The following is a 17,120-nucleotide window of genomic DNA, read 5'->3' on the forward strand; positions in this document are numbered from 1 at the left end:
AGGGAACAGGCCTGACGGAGCAGTGCTAGCTTCTCATCTCTATCCTTTCACAGAGCAGAATATGGGTTGTACACATCAGTGACTGCCAGGGTGGGCGTCTCACTCAGACACAGTTTTGTCAGGAACTACATTTCAGGCTGTAAGTTAATGGACAAGAAGCATTTTTGCACAAAAGAAACTCCAGACTGAGAAATGCCTTTGGCAAAAGTATTGGATTTCTAGAAGTACTGGATATTATTAGACTTTTGTGGTGGTGCTTTATCTTTCTGTTTATGTGCTAAAATTTCCCTGCTACTGAATTAGTTTGCTCAATGGAAATCTTATCAAGTCTGAGGAGCTCTATGCAACTGAGCAAGAAGCTAGAAGGATGTGAAATACTTATACTGAGAATTCTGGGTTACAACTAATATTTAACATGTATTTATAAAGGGAAAAGAGGTTATGTAGCAGATTCCTACTATCACATTGGCAAAATAGCTATGCAGATGTCTTTTGATTTCTCCCTAATGCTCATATTTTGCAGGGTGTTAATACCCTGGGTGATATTCATTCACATGAAATGAAATACACACAGGAGTGGGAATGATAGAAAGATTTTACTGGCACAAATGTGGCAATGAGCAAGTTATATGGGTCAGCGCAAATGAGTATAGATAAAATTTTTATATCACCAAGCTATATATTTCACAAATGCTGGGCATGAAAAGGGAAAAAAATATCTCAATTTTTATAGAGCATTTAAAATTATTGAGGATAATGGTAGTAAGTTTTTGTTTTTCAAGGAAAGCAAATATTCAGACATCTTCATGACAAGTGTGAGATCTTGAAATCTCCTTGAAACAATCAACAAGATTCTCACTGACCTTAACGGGGCTGGGATTTTGTCCAACTGGCCAACTATAGGAGATTCAAATAGGGGAAAAAAAATAAACAATGCATTTTAGAAACTGATGTGTTTTTTTTCTCTTTTAATATGCAGACCTGTTATTTTCACTCCGAAGGTTAATTCTGTGACTACCTCAGACCAAAAAAGAAGGTTTTTGCATTATTTTAAGATGCTAGGAGTATTTCCAATGGGGGAAACATAGCTTAAATGAGAGGCAAATCACAGAATCAGAGAATAATTGAGGCTGGAAGGTGCATCTAGTAATTGGTGAGTCCAGCAGCCCTACTCATGCAGGGCCACCTACAGAACGTTGCCCAGGACCAAGTCTAGTCATGATTTAACAGTCTCCAAGAATGGAGACCCCACAGCTTCCTTGGGCAATCTGTGCCAGTGCTTGGTGACTCTGACAGTAACAGTTTGCTGATGTTCAGAGGGAACGTCCTGTGTTTCCATGTGTGTCACCTGCTATCACTTAGAGATGTCTGTCTCCATCTGTCTATTATAGTAGGTTTGATAGGTAGGGTGGAGTTTTCTAAATCCACTGGGGAAGGCTGTCACATGATGCAGACTGCCAGGGCTCTTGTCACTGGGTCTGTGAACTTTCACTCTTCCCGAGAAGTTGTTCCTAGCCACCTAAAAGTGAAGTAAGAATTTGACCACTGCTGAAGATGCCTGGAAATCACACCCTTGGTGCATGTGTTTATCCAATGAATATGTTAAAAAAAAAAAAAAAATAGCTGTTCAGTGTTCCTGAGAGTTTAAAATAAAAATATTTGCCCAAATGAGACTCAATACTTTCAAAGAATGTTTTCCTTTTGGTTTCAATTCTTCATCTTTCACAGACCCCTGTTTTGCCCAGTATCTGCCATTTTGAAATCTGTGACTTGTCCTAATTTGTCCATTTCTATATATTGACTTTGAAGCACATACTGTGACAGTATTAAAACAGAAAATCATAGAATCATGGAATGATTTGAGTTTGAAGGGACCTTAAAGATCATCTAGTTCCAAAACCCCTTTGGGAGTTTGGGAGACTTTTCACTAGACCAGATTGCTGCTACCTGCTGGGATGAACTAAGCAAGATGGAGCCTGTGCCCTGTGTGTCTCTGCTGGTTGGCACTGTGAGCAAGGCAATTAAATAAATGCAGTTTGCATTTCAGCTGTGGTTTGATGGTTGCCTTTTGTTTCCTGTATGTGCCGATTCGCTCACCATTCAACCTGGTCTTGAGCACTTTCAGGAATGGGGAATCCATCACTTCTCCAGGCAACTTGTCCCAGTTCCTCACCATCCTCAAAGGAAAGCATTTTTTCCTAATATCTAACCTAAGCTTCTCTCTTTAAGATTTAAAGCCATTCCTCCTTGCCCTATCACTTCTTGCCCTTGTAAAAACTTATCTAAACTTGTGGAAAACATTGTGAAACTCCTGACCTCCTTAAAACATTCTTGCACTGCTTTCCTGGATTTGAACTACAAAATATAAGGAAAAAACAAAGAGGGAACAGTTATTCTATTTACCATCAAGACTGTTCAAATTGTTTTCCATAGTAAGTTTCTGTCTAAAGTTTAAGCAGGAGGCTACACTAGACAAGAACTTACATCTTTGCCATGTTGAGCAGACACTAAAGGCAAAAATTAAATGGAAAACACATCTTTATATTAATTGTAGATGGCTTGCATTTTTCAGGATCTGAGGGAAACAAACAAAATTCTCAGCTCCCGAGAGTTTGGAGTGTACTGCTTTAAATCAGTAAATGTGGATAATTTACATGCCTAACATGCCACATATCAGCATGAAAACATTTGTCAGAAACTGATGAATGAAACAAGTAGAATAATGAAGAAAAATGACAGTATACAAACCATCCAGACAGCAAAATAAACAATATAAGTGTTTGGTAAATAAATCCCTGCAGAACTCTTAGAAATGAGTCACTGATTAATTGAATCAATCCATCAACCTTTTGTGATTACATCAATATGCAGTCCCTTTGATGTTTGTTCTTCTTCCATAGCTACTGTTTTAAATGCCTTTAAAATGTAAGATAAGATATAATGTATCCATATGGAGCTACCATAAATTAACTGGATACCCTAGTAAGATATAATTGGCTGATTATTTTATTTAATTCTTGTATGTAATGCTGTAAATAACCATATCACCTTTTCCTTTTTCTGAATTTTTTTTTGTCATCTACTTCTTCAACGAACTAAAATTTAACAGCAGAGTGGGACTGTGAGATCATATTTTTTTTTTTTTCCTAATTGAAATGTTCTCATTAACTTTATTTATCACATAAACCCTTTGTAGGAAGGACTGTCTTATTTACTCTATTCATAGATTGGACCATGCTTGTACATCCAGTTATTATCAGAAATAATAATTTTTGTGTACTAAATGCTTGTCTAGAAAATAAACACTTAGGACTTTGAATGTCTTGAGAGGAGGGATAGGAAAAGCTAAGCAGAAAAGGAGTGAGACAGTGTGTAGTTATGTATCTCCACCATAAAATATAGCCACCTAACAGGTGTGTATGTGTGCATGTATGTGTGAGTGAGTGAACTGAGCCAACATTTAGCACAAATGCACACAGATGCATCAATATGGAGAACCCTATGCAAATTAAAGCAATTGCACATACTCACATGCTCTCCTAGGAGCAAAATATTCACCTGCATGCATAGAAATCAACTATCTAAATGTTTGCAAGGGGAAAAAACACAATCCTGAGAAAATTCTTAAAGAAAATGAAATGTGAATCTAATCCAGTAAATGTGTTCGCAAACATTTTTTATCAATTTCTTCTAATTCACCTGTGCCTTTTGTAGCTCTGGATGTTTATGACTTTCTGTGTACTCAGTGAGCTATAGCTTTAGCAAATGTAATTGCACATGTGCTAATGATCCTACCAGGGCTTGCTCTGTCTCATGGCTTCTGTAATGCTGCCAACCTTTACCATTCAGTTAAATGTCTCCCTGTCCGAGGTTTTTTGAGAATGTACATAACCTTGTGCTTCCTCTTGTTGTTTTGTACACATCCTTAGTGACACTATCCTCCACAACTGCCATCATCACCTTTATGTGAGCTGGAAACAATGGGTGTGACAAAGAGCAGTATGTAATTTTGGGAGGGTATTTGGGATTGTGCTCAGGAAGAGAGACAGTGAGAACGGGACAAGAAGATGGTGGCAGAACTGGAGGCTGTTGGAGAACATATGCTGAATGTGAACATGCTTCTTCACCTTAAACTCCCCATAAACTAATTCCCATCAGGACAAAGGCAAAGCTGGGAAAATGATAAGGTGCCAGATGGCAGTAAAGACCCTTTTCCAATGGTGGATGGAGAAGCAGGGCTTTTGTAGAGATTTAATTTTGAATCATAGATGACCACAAACATTTATTTTTTAATTCTCATGTTTCATAGTGCTTCTGTGTATCCAAAATAATAATCCCAAGGCATTTTGAAGTCCCAAGAGCTAAGTCTTCTACTCAACAGAGAGCAGAAAGATTGGATTTTTTTATTGGATTTTTTATTAAAAAATGTCTTTCATGATCTTGGCAGGATTTTGGAAGACTTGTAAAAGACATAATCTGCTTCAATTGGTTTCTGAGAGATAAAGGAAAAGTGCATTTTTAAAAGACCCTTCTTTTGTACATATGGAGAGAGATTTGCTACAAATGCATGTATGATGCTACTTTGAACTTCACATTTGGTACAATATCTTTCTAAACCACTTAGCTATGCCAAGGTCTCAGCTTTAACTAGCTGTAATTGCTTCTCTTGTTGAAGGTTTAAACAGAGGGACTTGCCAGGACCTGAGATCAAACAGAGCTGATTTCTCCAATCCATGTCAGGAGATGAAGCATATTGGTGACTACAGGAGGAAAATCCCTTTTACTGGTTGATTCTGTGCTGTGCCACTTCTGTATGTGAATGAGTAATTGCAGTCTAAAGGGTGGTTTCATTTGTGTATTGTAATTGCATTTAATACTGCACATAGCTTGAAGAAGAGAAATTAGCTTAACAACTGTCTTAATCTTTCTCCAAGGAGCTGTGGACACTGTGCTGTCAGCAGTATTGCTGTGCATTGGTTCTTCAACAACACCTGGCTTACCTTTAGTGTCTGCTGTCAATCCAGATGTTCTGGGAGGAAGCCAGATTCAGAATAGCTAGAAACAAACTCAAGAAGTCCATCACTTTCATCTCAACTACTCATTAGTAGACAGTCAGAGAGCAATACATGCACATAGACTATTCATGGGGCTTTCCATCTTTGTGAGAAAAGTCCTTCTCCTCTTAGTATTTGCATTTAAAAATAAAACAGAGGACTGGAAATGAAAATGTTACAAGGTGGAGTGATTCATGGAGTGTGGAGTATTGCTTTGGCTACTATCAATTTGCTCAAATGGAGGGTGAGCATGCAAGTGATGAAAGGCTTCAGACACTGAGTTAATGGCCATTCCTATCTGGAGACATCCAGCAATCAATACGTAACTGTATTGTAAATGCTTACTATAATAACTGTGCCAGACTTTGTCAAAATGCTGTGCAGCAGTGGAGTATTGTAAGCAGTACTTAGATTAAGAAAATGGAGCACAAACCACTTCTCCATATCTGACTAAAATGTATCACTTGCACTATTATGAAGGCTTAAAAAATCCTAACAAAAGAACTCTCTTTCTAAGGAGTCATCCTAAGAGAGCATGACTGAGTAGCTCAAAATATATATCATTCTGCTCCACCTTTATTAAATGACCTCAGGTGAGTTGTCAATATATGTGAGCTCTATAAACATTTTGCCTAAGATGGGATTCCATCATTTCAGTGTAGGGAAAATGAATAGCAAATGAAAGAATATGAAAGAGGAAATATCCATGTTACACAGCTCCTTCTTAACAAGTATTATTTTTGCAATACTTAACACTGTTGGCAGCTCTATACCTATCATGGGCTTAAAATTCCTGATGAGTGGGCAAAACCAGCCCTGTTTTCTAAGTAAAGAATCTGTTGCAGTCAGCCTTGTATAAGAAACCTTTTAGTGTCAGTGATAATGAAAATACCTGGTACATATGACAGCGTTAAAATGGTGTCATGACCTGGCAATTTCTATTCAGTGCTGTCACATCCATGCACTGCACAGATCGGGATTGTCATCATGTAAATGTAATAGGATTCTTTATCCTGCATTGTTGCTCAGCTGGGAAGAGTAATTCTGAGTTTCCTGTAAGTTCTGAATAGCAGCAGGGGGCCATGAATAGCTTGGAAACCTATATTTTTTCCATTTATTTTTTTTAAATGCAAATTACACTAGTAAGTCAAAAAAATCACTTTTGTTAAAAATACATTCAGAATTAACAAATGCCAAAAAGAAAAGAAAAAAAAGACACATTTGGATTGTATCTCTTGCCTTCTGAATAGTTTAGTTTATAACAAAAGCCCAGCCTAGAAAAATAACATTCTTTACTGGATTTTGAGGAGGATACAGCTGTACAAATCAAAAATGGCATCCAGATATTCTCACATTACTGTGCTCTAAACTGCTTCCAGAAGAGATCTGTCCACTAATCATTTAGTTGAGTAGTCAACGGTCCTAATTTTTTAAATGGTGGTGCTCTAACTGCAACTTAAGCAGGGTTATGAATACCAACTTCATATAGGTATGTATGTGTATATATATATATATATATATATACTGTGTGTATGTGAGTGTGTGTATCTACTCTATATGTAATATATGAATACACATTTATATTGCAATCCATAGTAGTTAGATGTGCTCCCTATTTCCTAAGCATTTTACAAACATTAACAATTCAGACCTCACAAAAAACCTGTGAGGCACATATTATTCCCGTATTATGGATGGGAAGACTAAGACACAGAGAAATTAAGGCCAAAATTTTCTAAATTAAAATCAGGCCTATAAGCTACATGTAGACACTTCATTAAATTGTCTGACTTCTAAAATTGCTAACTACCAGTAGCCGCTGTTCCATGGGAAATCACTGAAAGGTATGAAAAATTATCTTCTAAAAATTGGATTGCTGCTTAGGTGCCTTAACTGGTTTCTTTTCATGTTAAAAAATGATTTTTATAGAAATATGGTTTTGATTAACTGGTATACAGGGAAAGATAAAATAACCTGTTATGACATTTTCATCCCATTTAAACCTCTTCATTGTGTTTAATACTATACATCTGCTATATTTAATACTACATAAAAGTAGAAACTTTTTTAGTTTTGCAAGTTATGGGAAATTTCAGCCTGTCACTTGGAAGTTGCATGGGGTTTCCAGGGGGTGAAAAGCATCTCTACCCAGTAGGAACTCATATTTTCAGGTACTCAAGTATGAAAATTAAAATTTGAGATCCAAATCAGCAATGAATGCTTTACAGGATCAGGCCTAGGGAACATTCATGTTTCATGCATGAAATTCCCGGCAGTATCTGAGATGGGAACTCTTGGTCCACTGCATCAGAATCTTCCTGGGTGATGCAGCCCTCAAAAATAGTTAGTCCTGTGTATTTTATATACATAGACATACACACACCTTCACACACATATATATATATCTAGCTATATCTATATAAATCTCACTGAATCAGTGTAGGTATAGCTCCTGACCATGTCCTGTATCTTGTTTTCACTGGTGAATGCCTGTTCCTCTGTCATTGTCCAGAGTTGCTGCTTGTGACACTGTACATCCATGCAGACACAGCAAAGGGCACTGGCTTGTACAGGGATGGGTGAGTGGTGTGAGTGCACAGGCTCTGGAGAAAGGGTTTGGCCAGCAGGGAAAAGGGAGTTGCCCAGGGGTGACTTGGGCATTTCCAAGCGCTGACCTTCCCTCTTGCCCTCAAAAGCTATGTGGTCACCTCAGGTGTGGTAGGTGCGTGCGTTTGTCTATGCAAGGTCTGAGCAAAGAAACAATGACAATCCAAGTTTCTGAAAAACCTGAGCAAAATATTGGGTTTTCCTAGTGAAAGCCATCTACGTTCTTGAAAATACAGATCAGATGTAGAATAAAACATATGTTCCTAGGAGTTCAGAGTATTTCATATACACATTGACCTACTAGCAAAATTCCCAAAGGCATCTTGTTGCCAACTACGTAACAGCACAGAGGTTTTTTTCAGCCACAATAATACAGGAAGATAAAATACACGTTCTAACACACAACAGATCCCCCAAATATACCACAAAAAGGTCTTCAGTATTTCTTCAACTCAACTAGTCCCTCCCTGCCCTCTCCAACCAAAAACGAGAAATAAAATATGTGGATCCCTTATGGTGCAATTAGAAAAAAAAAGCTCACTTACAGAGAATTTTTAGTTGAAATCAGATATAAAAGAGTAAACATAGCTAGTACATATTCAGTTGGCCTTTGCTCATAGAAATCTGCAGATGTGTCTGTAGTTAGTACAAGATGTTTAGAGATAGCTATAAAAGCACTTATAGTGCAATAAATAAAACCAGTGGGATTAAGAAGCACTGTTTCTGCTGCTTATTTCCAGTAGGTTCAATTATTAGTTTTTGTTACCCCTTTTCCCACCCTGACCCCCAAAAGGTGTCATTTATTTCTTTATTTATTTTTCTTTTTAATCATTATAAACTGCTTCTTGACCACTGTGGAGCCCCAAAAGTAAAGCACTTATCAGACAGCTGGCAGTTTTCTACTTGGTTGCTCTGGAGCCATGGAGCAACAGAGCCTTATTCCCTGACATGAAAACAAAGCAAAACCAAACAGAAGAAAACCACTGACTTAGAAATTGTTCAGAATTAACAGCAGCATGTTAACTTCAGAAAGCTTGCACGTAGTTTCTCTAATGTGCAACGCAGTTGGGTTAAGGCAAGTATGAACTGTACAGCCTTCAGGGCAAACAATGTGCTGTCTGTTGACTTCTGCTGCAAGGTCATCCTGGTATTTCAATGTTGTGTTGACTGAGGAGACTCAACGTGGCCCACAGTGTGGAGGAGGCTCCCACAGTACTGACTGGGCTGGGTTCATGTCTTAATCCAGATGGGCAGTGCTGGCGGTGGCCAGGGAAAGAAAGGGACCAAAGGTGGCACCAATGCCTCTGCTGTGTCCCTCGGGTGCTGAGAGGCAGGAGGCTCAAGGAGTGAATCTGGGGCATCTCCTTTAGTACCTGTTAGAAAGAGAGGCTGAAGGTCTCTGTTGCTTTCTGTCTCATTGTTCAATCAGCTTTTATACATTATTTTTAGCAGAAAAATTGGATTTCTCTTCTCTTTGAAGAACCAGGCCATCCTGAAAGAGATTTTTCAAAAGGTCCTCCAGCCCACCTTGAGTAGTCCCCATATTTACTTTGACCTAGAAGAAAGACAGAGAAAGAGCAATACTTATAATCCAACATATACTTTTCTGATCCATGCCCTGCTGCTCTGTTGCCCTTTTGCAAGCAAGTGTAATCCACAAACCAGTAACAGTTCAGATACACATGGGATGAAGAGGACAGAAAGACAAAATGTTTACTCAAGTAACTGCCTGGCTCTCTCTGGAACATTGTCAGAGAAGTCAGCAAAGGTTTTCTAAACAATCTTAGGCAGGAGTTATATTTAATTATAATCTTAACTGTATGTCCATGGGTCAACTGGAATATGACCTGGTTTCTATAATCCATCAGATACGTAGCTGTCTTTGTAAAACCAAGAAGGGACATGGTATGAGGACAGAAGGGCTGGATTGCAGGTGCAGGGGAAAGCTGCCCACGGCTCACTCACAAAGCAGAGACCCTGTGCAAGTGCCACAGCCTGGGCACCTTAGCAGTGCTGTCCCAAATCCATGTTTTGTAACTAAAGCTTTCAGTCTGAAATGGACAAGATGCTGTCTGTTGATAGTGAAAGTTTAGGTAGTAGTTTATTTAAATGTGTATGAATCCCAAAACATGAGGAGATAATCCCACAGAAGATTTGTACTGCACGAATTTGCAGAGTGTCATGGTGGTTATACTCAAGGTGCTAGTTTTAATGTTTTTTTTTTGTATTTCATTTATATTTTAAGTGAATGGTGAAGTAGGTAGCACTTTCAATAGGTGCAGTTATCTAGACAAGTGCCTATGTGTGTGTGTGTGCATGGGAGTACAGATACTGCAAATATTCTTAGACTTCACAATAGGAGGAAAGCATGCTTCACTTCAGGGCTGCACTGCTTTTGAGCAATTTCTCCAGTGCATTAGGCATCAACATCAGACATGCATGGGTTTTTTTTGCTTCACTTCTTTTTTTCTTGAACAAACAAGTTCAGTGTGAAGAACATAAAGATCTCTCTCCCCTCCCTCCTTCCTACTGTTTTTAGAAGAGTGATCATGCAGTGCAGTCTTGTTCCACAACTACAACTGTTTTTATTCATGTGCAGCAGAATCAGTGTCAGGGAGTGTTTAGTCACCTTCCTCCGTCACCTCCCAAGAGGAGAATTTTGTCTTGACAATTGATTTCCGCCATCTTATTGTGTCCTTCTCCCATGGTCTGGAAATGAGCACTGGCATCTCCAGGACAGAATGCCAGGAAGCTGCTTTTGAGTACATCAGCTGTGGCCACACTGCAAGGAGGTACATGAGCATCGGTTCTGTCCCGTTCTGTTCAAAAAGCGTATTCATTTTGAAGGGACTGTCTAGGCTTCTTGACTTGTACAGCATAGAGCACACTGTTGGCACTTAAATAATAAAAAAATCCCATTTATAACAGGTAGAGAAATGTCACCATAAGAATTCTTCCCCAAAACATCAGTGTTTTATTTAAAACATAGTTTTAAATTGCATATATTTTTCACTTTAAAAAGTAAACTGATTTAAGTTAAATATTAAATTGGAAGAGGTGATAAGGAAAACTGTGATTGGAATTTAAAGCCTAAAACATAGAGGAAAAAAACTTCAGTGTGAGCCTGAATTTTATAATTTTAGACTATTAAAGGTAGCCAGAGATAGTCACTTCAATTAACTACTTAAAGATATTTCTTTTTCAGAAACCAAGGATTTTCTTTTCCTTGTTCATTTAGGGTAGTTTTTCATAACTGATGCAACACCACACAAAGCGACTATGTGTGTTTAAACTGAATTAGAATAGAATTCTTAAAAGTAGAGCTTGATTGATGAAAATCACAAATAAAAGTAATAAATCTTTAGATTAAATAGTCCTGACACAACAGAAATGTAAATATGAGAAGTCTGAATAAATCAAAATCATTTCACATGTAAGTTGGTGTAGGTTCAATATAAACTCCACATTAACAAAATGAAGTCCTAACTTTAGTACACAGGAAGAAACTGGTTACAAAACAGTATGTCTTAACAGTTAGCATTCCTTCAGAGGAATAGTTAAATAGTGAATGTATAAAGGAGAACAAGCAGAGAACAAACTGCTGTTGTGCCTCTGCATATATTTAGCAATCAGATGATTTAAAGGCACCTGTCTCCTGTTCAATTTCTCTAATAAATCCAGAGCTCCATATGAGATGTGCCCAGTGTGAGTCTGAATAGGACAGGATGCAGTAGTGACAAAAAGTGATCTCTGTATCTTCTTGATCTGAAGGAATTAGATGGGATGATGCTTAATATATGTTCTGTTGCCTATGAATCCAAAGACATTTTGTAGCAACTGATAAAGTTTTAGAAATGTTTTTATGAATACAGATATATGGACATATATGGGCATAGTTGTATCCTGGATGGACATGATTACAGCTCCCCTCACCTCCCCTCCTTGAATATTTTGAAGGCATACATTGGTGATGTTTGGGGAACAAACTCCATAGAGAACCAAATCTTTCCTCCCAATAAATAAAGCTTTAAAATACCAAGTATGGCCTGCTGTTATCATATCAGCATGTTTTGATTTCTAATACATAATATTGCTGTAAATAATGCTACAAGCTGATCAAACCGTGACTTGATTAACTTGACATTCGAATTTGTCACTCCACTACCTAATGGGCTGCCTATGTTTACAGAGCAGCTGCAATGTGAATACATATGCATGTGTTCCTAGTGTGCCCCAGCTGTAAATAAAGAAAGATATTACTAAATGCTGTAAAAGCTTCTTAAGGACAGACTGTAGCAATCCTAGAGAACCCTGTCAAACACTATACAGTCACAGGGAAACATGAAGTGTCTTTATTTGACTGTGGCTGGGACATGGCAATACTTTTGCAGGTTGATTGCACAAAATGTCCACTCACATTCTGATTTCTGTCTCTCGGTTAAGACAGCTAAATCACCTATACTCCAGTGTGCATGCAGCACTGAAATAAGAGAGAACACAGTTTACATGGATTAATCAACGATCTCTTCATCTAAGGTACAGGCTTAAAACTACTGCCTTCCTTTTTTTATTTTTTCACAGGTCTATCTTTCTTTACAGTCAGTATGAAGATGCATAGTAAATGCAATCTGCTGTTCTGGAAGAAACACCGAAAGCATAAAGAGAATGAGATAATAGCTAGAGGGCTCCATATGTTGATGACAAGGTATATATACCGAGAAAGAGATAGTATTAGAGTTGTTCTAAGTACCTATGTACCTCATATAATACTATGAAGGAAATAACGTTTTCTAAATGCGCAGCACTGTGCCAAAAGTGCAGGTGAAAAATATTTACTTGAGCACAGACAGATGGGAAGCTGAAGTTAAGATGACATTGGTGATATGCACTATTGTAATTTGAGATTATTAAAAAGCTCCTAGCAAACCTCCTGAAGGGCCCAGTTCCAAACGCCACCACAGAGCAGATTGTACCACTGATAAAGGAGTAAATGCAAGATTCCAAGCAAAAATACACAAATCCATTAGTAGATTTGATTCCACTGATCAGGAGAAATGAAAATGCATTCAAAGACAAGTGAAATTGTGTGTTGGGATGGCTACTGTTTGCTTGAACTTAGTTCTTTGCCACAAAAGAAATGTTCAGAAGAGAAACAAAGGAAAAACCGTAACTTTATGAATTGTGTAGTGCTGTGCTTTTAGTGTGTAGAGCATTGATAGCAAATAAAAAATATTTCCAAAGGCTGCAGCAGTGAGGTAAGATTTATCTGGGCAGTCAGGACTGTTCTGCATTTCAGTTGACATCAATACAAGAAATATTTGGAGATGATCGTTCCTGGGCTGGTCTATGGTTGTGTGTCAGCTCTAGTGTGAATATACTCCAGTTGTATGTATGAGCTGAGATTTGTTTATCCATTTAATTCCTAGATATATCAGACTGCACTCTAATATGGAGTTGTCACTCAATGGTTAGGTAAAATACTGTCTTCTATCCAAACTAGTTTTAAAAGCCATATGTTATTACATTTGTTTTGGCTTTTTTAAATATGGAAACTGAAAATGAGGTACAGAGGTGCCTTGGTGAACAGATGCTCTGGTAAGACAAATGCTAAATGCATTCACTAAGTTAGCAAGTTGCTGAAATTTTAATAAAACTTCATAAAAATCCACTTTTTTTTTCATAGCCAAAGTTTGGTATATATGATTAGTGTTTTTTCTACATCAAATTGTCACTGTCTCTGAGTGGCACCTGCTTGAATGAAAATAGGGAAAGATCAGGTGAGAGTTGAATGCTGTTTGAACAACTGTGACACATGATATCCTGCCCTAAGAACTCATTATAATTCAACACAAGAGTAATGTTGGTTCCCAAGTGTAACTTGAATTCAGTCCATCAAAAAAGGCTTCTGACTATTCAGAATTTTTAAGTCACGCTATCTTTCAGCTTAATAATCCTTTAATATCAGGTACCACTCTGCTGAATATGCTAGAAGTACTTACATATACATGGGCTGTAGCTGTAAATGAGATGTCTTCTGTGGGCCTTGATAGCCATAGGAGTCAAATCCACCTATGAAATCAACTGAAAGGGGAAAAATTGCTTTCATTAGCAACATCTTTTCAGAACGGATAGGCACTATCATTCAAGAAGCACCTAGTACACAGATTATTTTTTACAGGTCCTCTAATAATCTGTTAGTATTACACCAGCTAATTGGGAAGATACAGAAAAACAGTAAAAAGTAAAGAAAGGTGAAGTATTCCTTTTTTTCCTTTACTTTTAAAAACAATTCAATTTTAAAACCATGTAAAAACAGTAAAAAATGTATAACATCCATCTTTCCATCAGAAATAAGTAGACATCCCTCTTTTTCAAGTATACCACCTCACTAATACAAAACAACATGCTATTTAGGCATTACAAATGCTGAAAACCATTTATTTATTGGCATGAATGCATTGCTTCTGACTGTGTCTGGCTTGCTGTCATACCATGGCTCAGTGGAGGATGTAGAGGAGGGAGTACATTGATCCAACTCTGTCTGAGAGACAGAAGTTTCTCTGACTCCCTGTTTTGACATTTGGGTTGAAATGCATGAACAGAGAGTTGGAACAATTTATCTGAGCTTCAGAAATGAAACCTCTCAGATGTAAGGAAACCTGCATTTCTCTCAAGATGCTAAAGGTTTGCAAGAAGTTTGAGAAGCTTGTAGGGTGGAAGTTATTTATTAATTCACACAATTGCCAGCTCCTGATGGCTTTCTTATGTTTGTTTTAAACAATTTCCAGGAAAATTCAATCTCATCTGAGCCCAAGACTCCTATATCTCTGCTAAAACACTTTCTTTGCACAGGTAAAAGGTTGCTCTTTGCTTTCTTTGTCCCAGGAGACTCAACTATCAGCTTATAGAGGTTATTTGGGGGCATTTCTTGTCCCTGAAATATTGTCTCTTACACTGCAGATCTGAATTGGACTTTACTTGGATAGAAAAGGGCCAAAGAGTTCAGGTATGGAAGTGCATTTTTCACATGTCTGATCACTGCTACTGACAGACTGATTCTGTGTACATTGAAAGCAAAAAGAAAACAAAAGGCTATTTGATAGACAACAACTTGTAGACCTAAAATGCAGTTACAGTTACAAACAACAAAAAAAGTAAATTTACATGGTTTGAAAACTTCCACAGTGGTTTGACTCCTTAACACTTGCATTTATAAAGTTTTTTAATACTAAGGTACCCCTCAATTTGTGCCACACTTATCAATACATTTTCAGCCATTCCAGACATTTACCAGAGAATCAAATTCTTGTATGCCTCGACACCACTCTGCAAGCAAAGAGTTACCAAAACACTGGACTGTCTGGGTACAGTATGTCTGTATTGCAACTGCACACATGTTGAATCTGTTATAAAGTCATTCTTTGCTGGCAAGAATGGCCCCTGCAGAAATAATTTAGCCAATTCTGTGCCCTGTAGCACCATTATGTGTATTCCTATCCCAGAAAGATATGTTACTAAATTAATCCCTGACATCTCTAATGAAGGAGGTTCTATAGCCTTTCTGTGTTGCTTTTCCCTGTGCCTAATTTCCTAATGTCTAATTTAAATGTAATTTCCTGCAAATTAACTACTTATCTATATTTTGGCCTTTTCTCCCTATGGATATGAAGAAAAATGAGCCATTTTTTTCTCTTATAACTGTTTTTAAACCTTTTTAAAAAGTATTTCATTATATCCATTGTTTTCAGGCTTAAGCAAACCTAGTTATTTCAAATTTTTCTCACAGGTAATGTTGTCCAAGCCTCTACATTTTGAAGGTCCTTCCTCAGTTTACTTATGTTTTTCTTTCAGTGGGTGTACAAAGCAGGACTAACTGGAACAATTGCCATACAGTCCTCTGTTCACTACCTGAAATAATTCAGTAGGCTTTAGAATTTTGTATGTTTGGTTGGGATTTTTTGTTCTTGTTTTTTGTTCTTGTTTTGTGTCATTTGGGTTTGGTTTCCAATTTCTTTTTTCAACAGCATCATACAAATGCTCTAATAATCAGCTCTTTATTTTTTGTTTTGACACTAACTATAGTCTAGCCTAGTCCATATTTTATTTGAAGATGATTGATTCTTCCCCACAGGAGTTATTTTGTACTTGTCTGAACTGAACTTCACCTTTTTGATTTCAAGCCACTTTTCAAGATTATTTTGACTTCTAATCCTATATTCACAAGTGCTTGTACCCTTCCCAGTCTAGTTTAACCTTAAATTTTTTACAAAATTCTCTTTTCTATCCTCATTGTTGTTAATAAAACTAATGAAGACAATTATTTCCCTAGCTGAGGTTCCAGTGGGATCCCATCTGAAATGCCCCATCTGCTTTATAACTTCATTTCAAATAGTTTTAAACAGTTCTGCACTCCACCTATGCTGACTACATATGGATAATACTTTCCTGAACTTCTTACAAACCTTTTATAATGTCAAAATCTTGCTAAAATCAAGACAAATGCTATTTGTTGCTTTCCATTTAATCAATGTCTGTAACCATCAGAATACCTTTATCAAAATGTTATAATGTCTTTGGAAACATACTGATTTTACAGGCAGAAAATGAAGAATACTTTTTACTGAAATGCTAGGCTGGGAGGAAGCCCCTCCCTCTATTCAAATACAGAGATTGCAGGAGAAAGAACGATGGACGTATGGTTTGCTGCAGGTATGGTTCATTGTTTGCTTGCCCAATTTTCTTTTTGTTACTCTTGATCCCTGACAACACAAGTCAGAAAATGCCTGTGTTGGATCAAATGCCTCACTGTTGTCAACGCATGCCACGTTAGGGATATTGCTTATACTCATTTGTCCAGCCTTGCATTTCTTCTGTACTTTCCTAGATTTTTTCAAGCAACCTATAAAACATTGTTAGTAGGCTGCAGGCATAGACACTCTGCTTTGCAGATGTGGGGCAAAAGCTTGTCTTCAGGGCTGTTTTCAGAAAGCTAAACCAATGGATTAAGAAAAAGATTTCTTTGAGCAAAATTATATTGTGTGAGCATGAGGGAAAGATGCATACTGAATATCTCTTCACACATTGTGGCTTTGTCCTGCTGTACAGAGCAAGCACAGAGTGTTAGTAAGCCAGATTGCCAAGTTACAAACAAAGCAAGGTCGTAGAGACATTTCTGTGTTCGTCTCACTATAGAAGTTCCCATGTGTGTAACCAAATGATGGCAGGGCAGCGAGTACAACCATGACCTCACTGGAGACATACAATGGCTTCTTACAGGCAACAACAAGCTTTGAAAGGTAGGTGAAGGGAGGTAATAGAGAGTGAACTCCAATACAAAAGGATTTCATCAATTTGTTTGTAGCAAGGTTTCTTCATGGCAGCTGCTTCTCAGCACTGCAAACCCTGTGGTGTCCAGACTGTGCTAAAAGCTCCCTGTGGACTCTGAGCTAGTTTCTTAAA

At 37.6% G+C, this 17,120-nt stretch overlaps 1 protein-coding gene across 1 annotated transcript in view; it reads right to left on the reverse strand.

The window, feature by feature from the left end:
• Nucleotides 1-577: 577 nt before the first annotated feature.
• The window catches only part of NKAIN2 (sodium/potassium transporting ATPase interacting 2), a 510,593-nt gene continuing 494,050 nt past the window's right edge, over nucleotides 578-17,120 (reverse strand). Inside the window, exons 6-7 of the mRNA XM_021547161.3 lie at nucleotides 13,661-13,742; nucleotides 578-9,216 (exon numbers count right to left, since the gene is read on the reverse strand). Coding sequence (XP_021402836.1) covers nucleotides 9,207-9,216; nucleotides 13,661-13,742 — 92 coding nt within the window. The 3' untranslated portion in view covers nucleotides 578-9,206. The remainder of the gene's footprint in view (nucleotides 9,217-13,660; nucleotides 13,743-17,120) is intronic.

Source organism: Lonchura striata, chromosome 3, assembly GCF_046129695.1.
Source record: "Lonchura striata isolate bLonStr1 chromosome 3, bLonStr1.mat, whole genome shotgun sequence".
Taxonomy (NCBI): domain Eukaryota; kingdom Metazoa; phylum Chordata; class Aves; order Passeriformes; family Estrildidae; genus Lonchura; species Lonchura striata.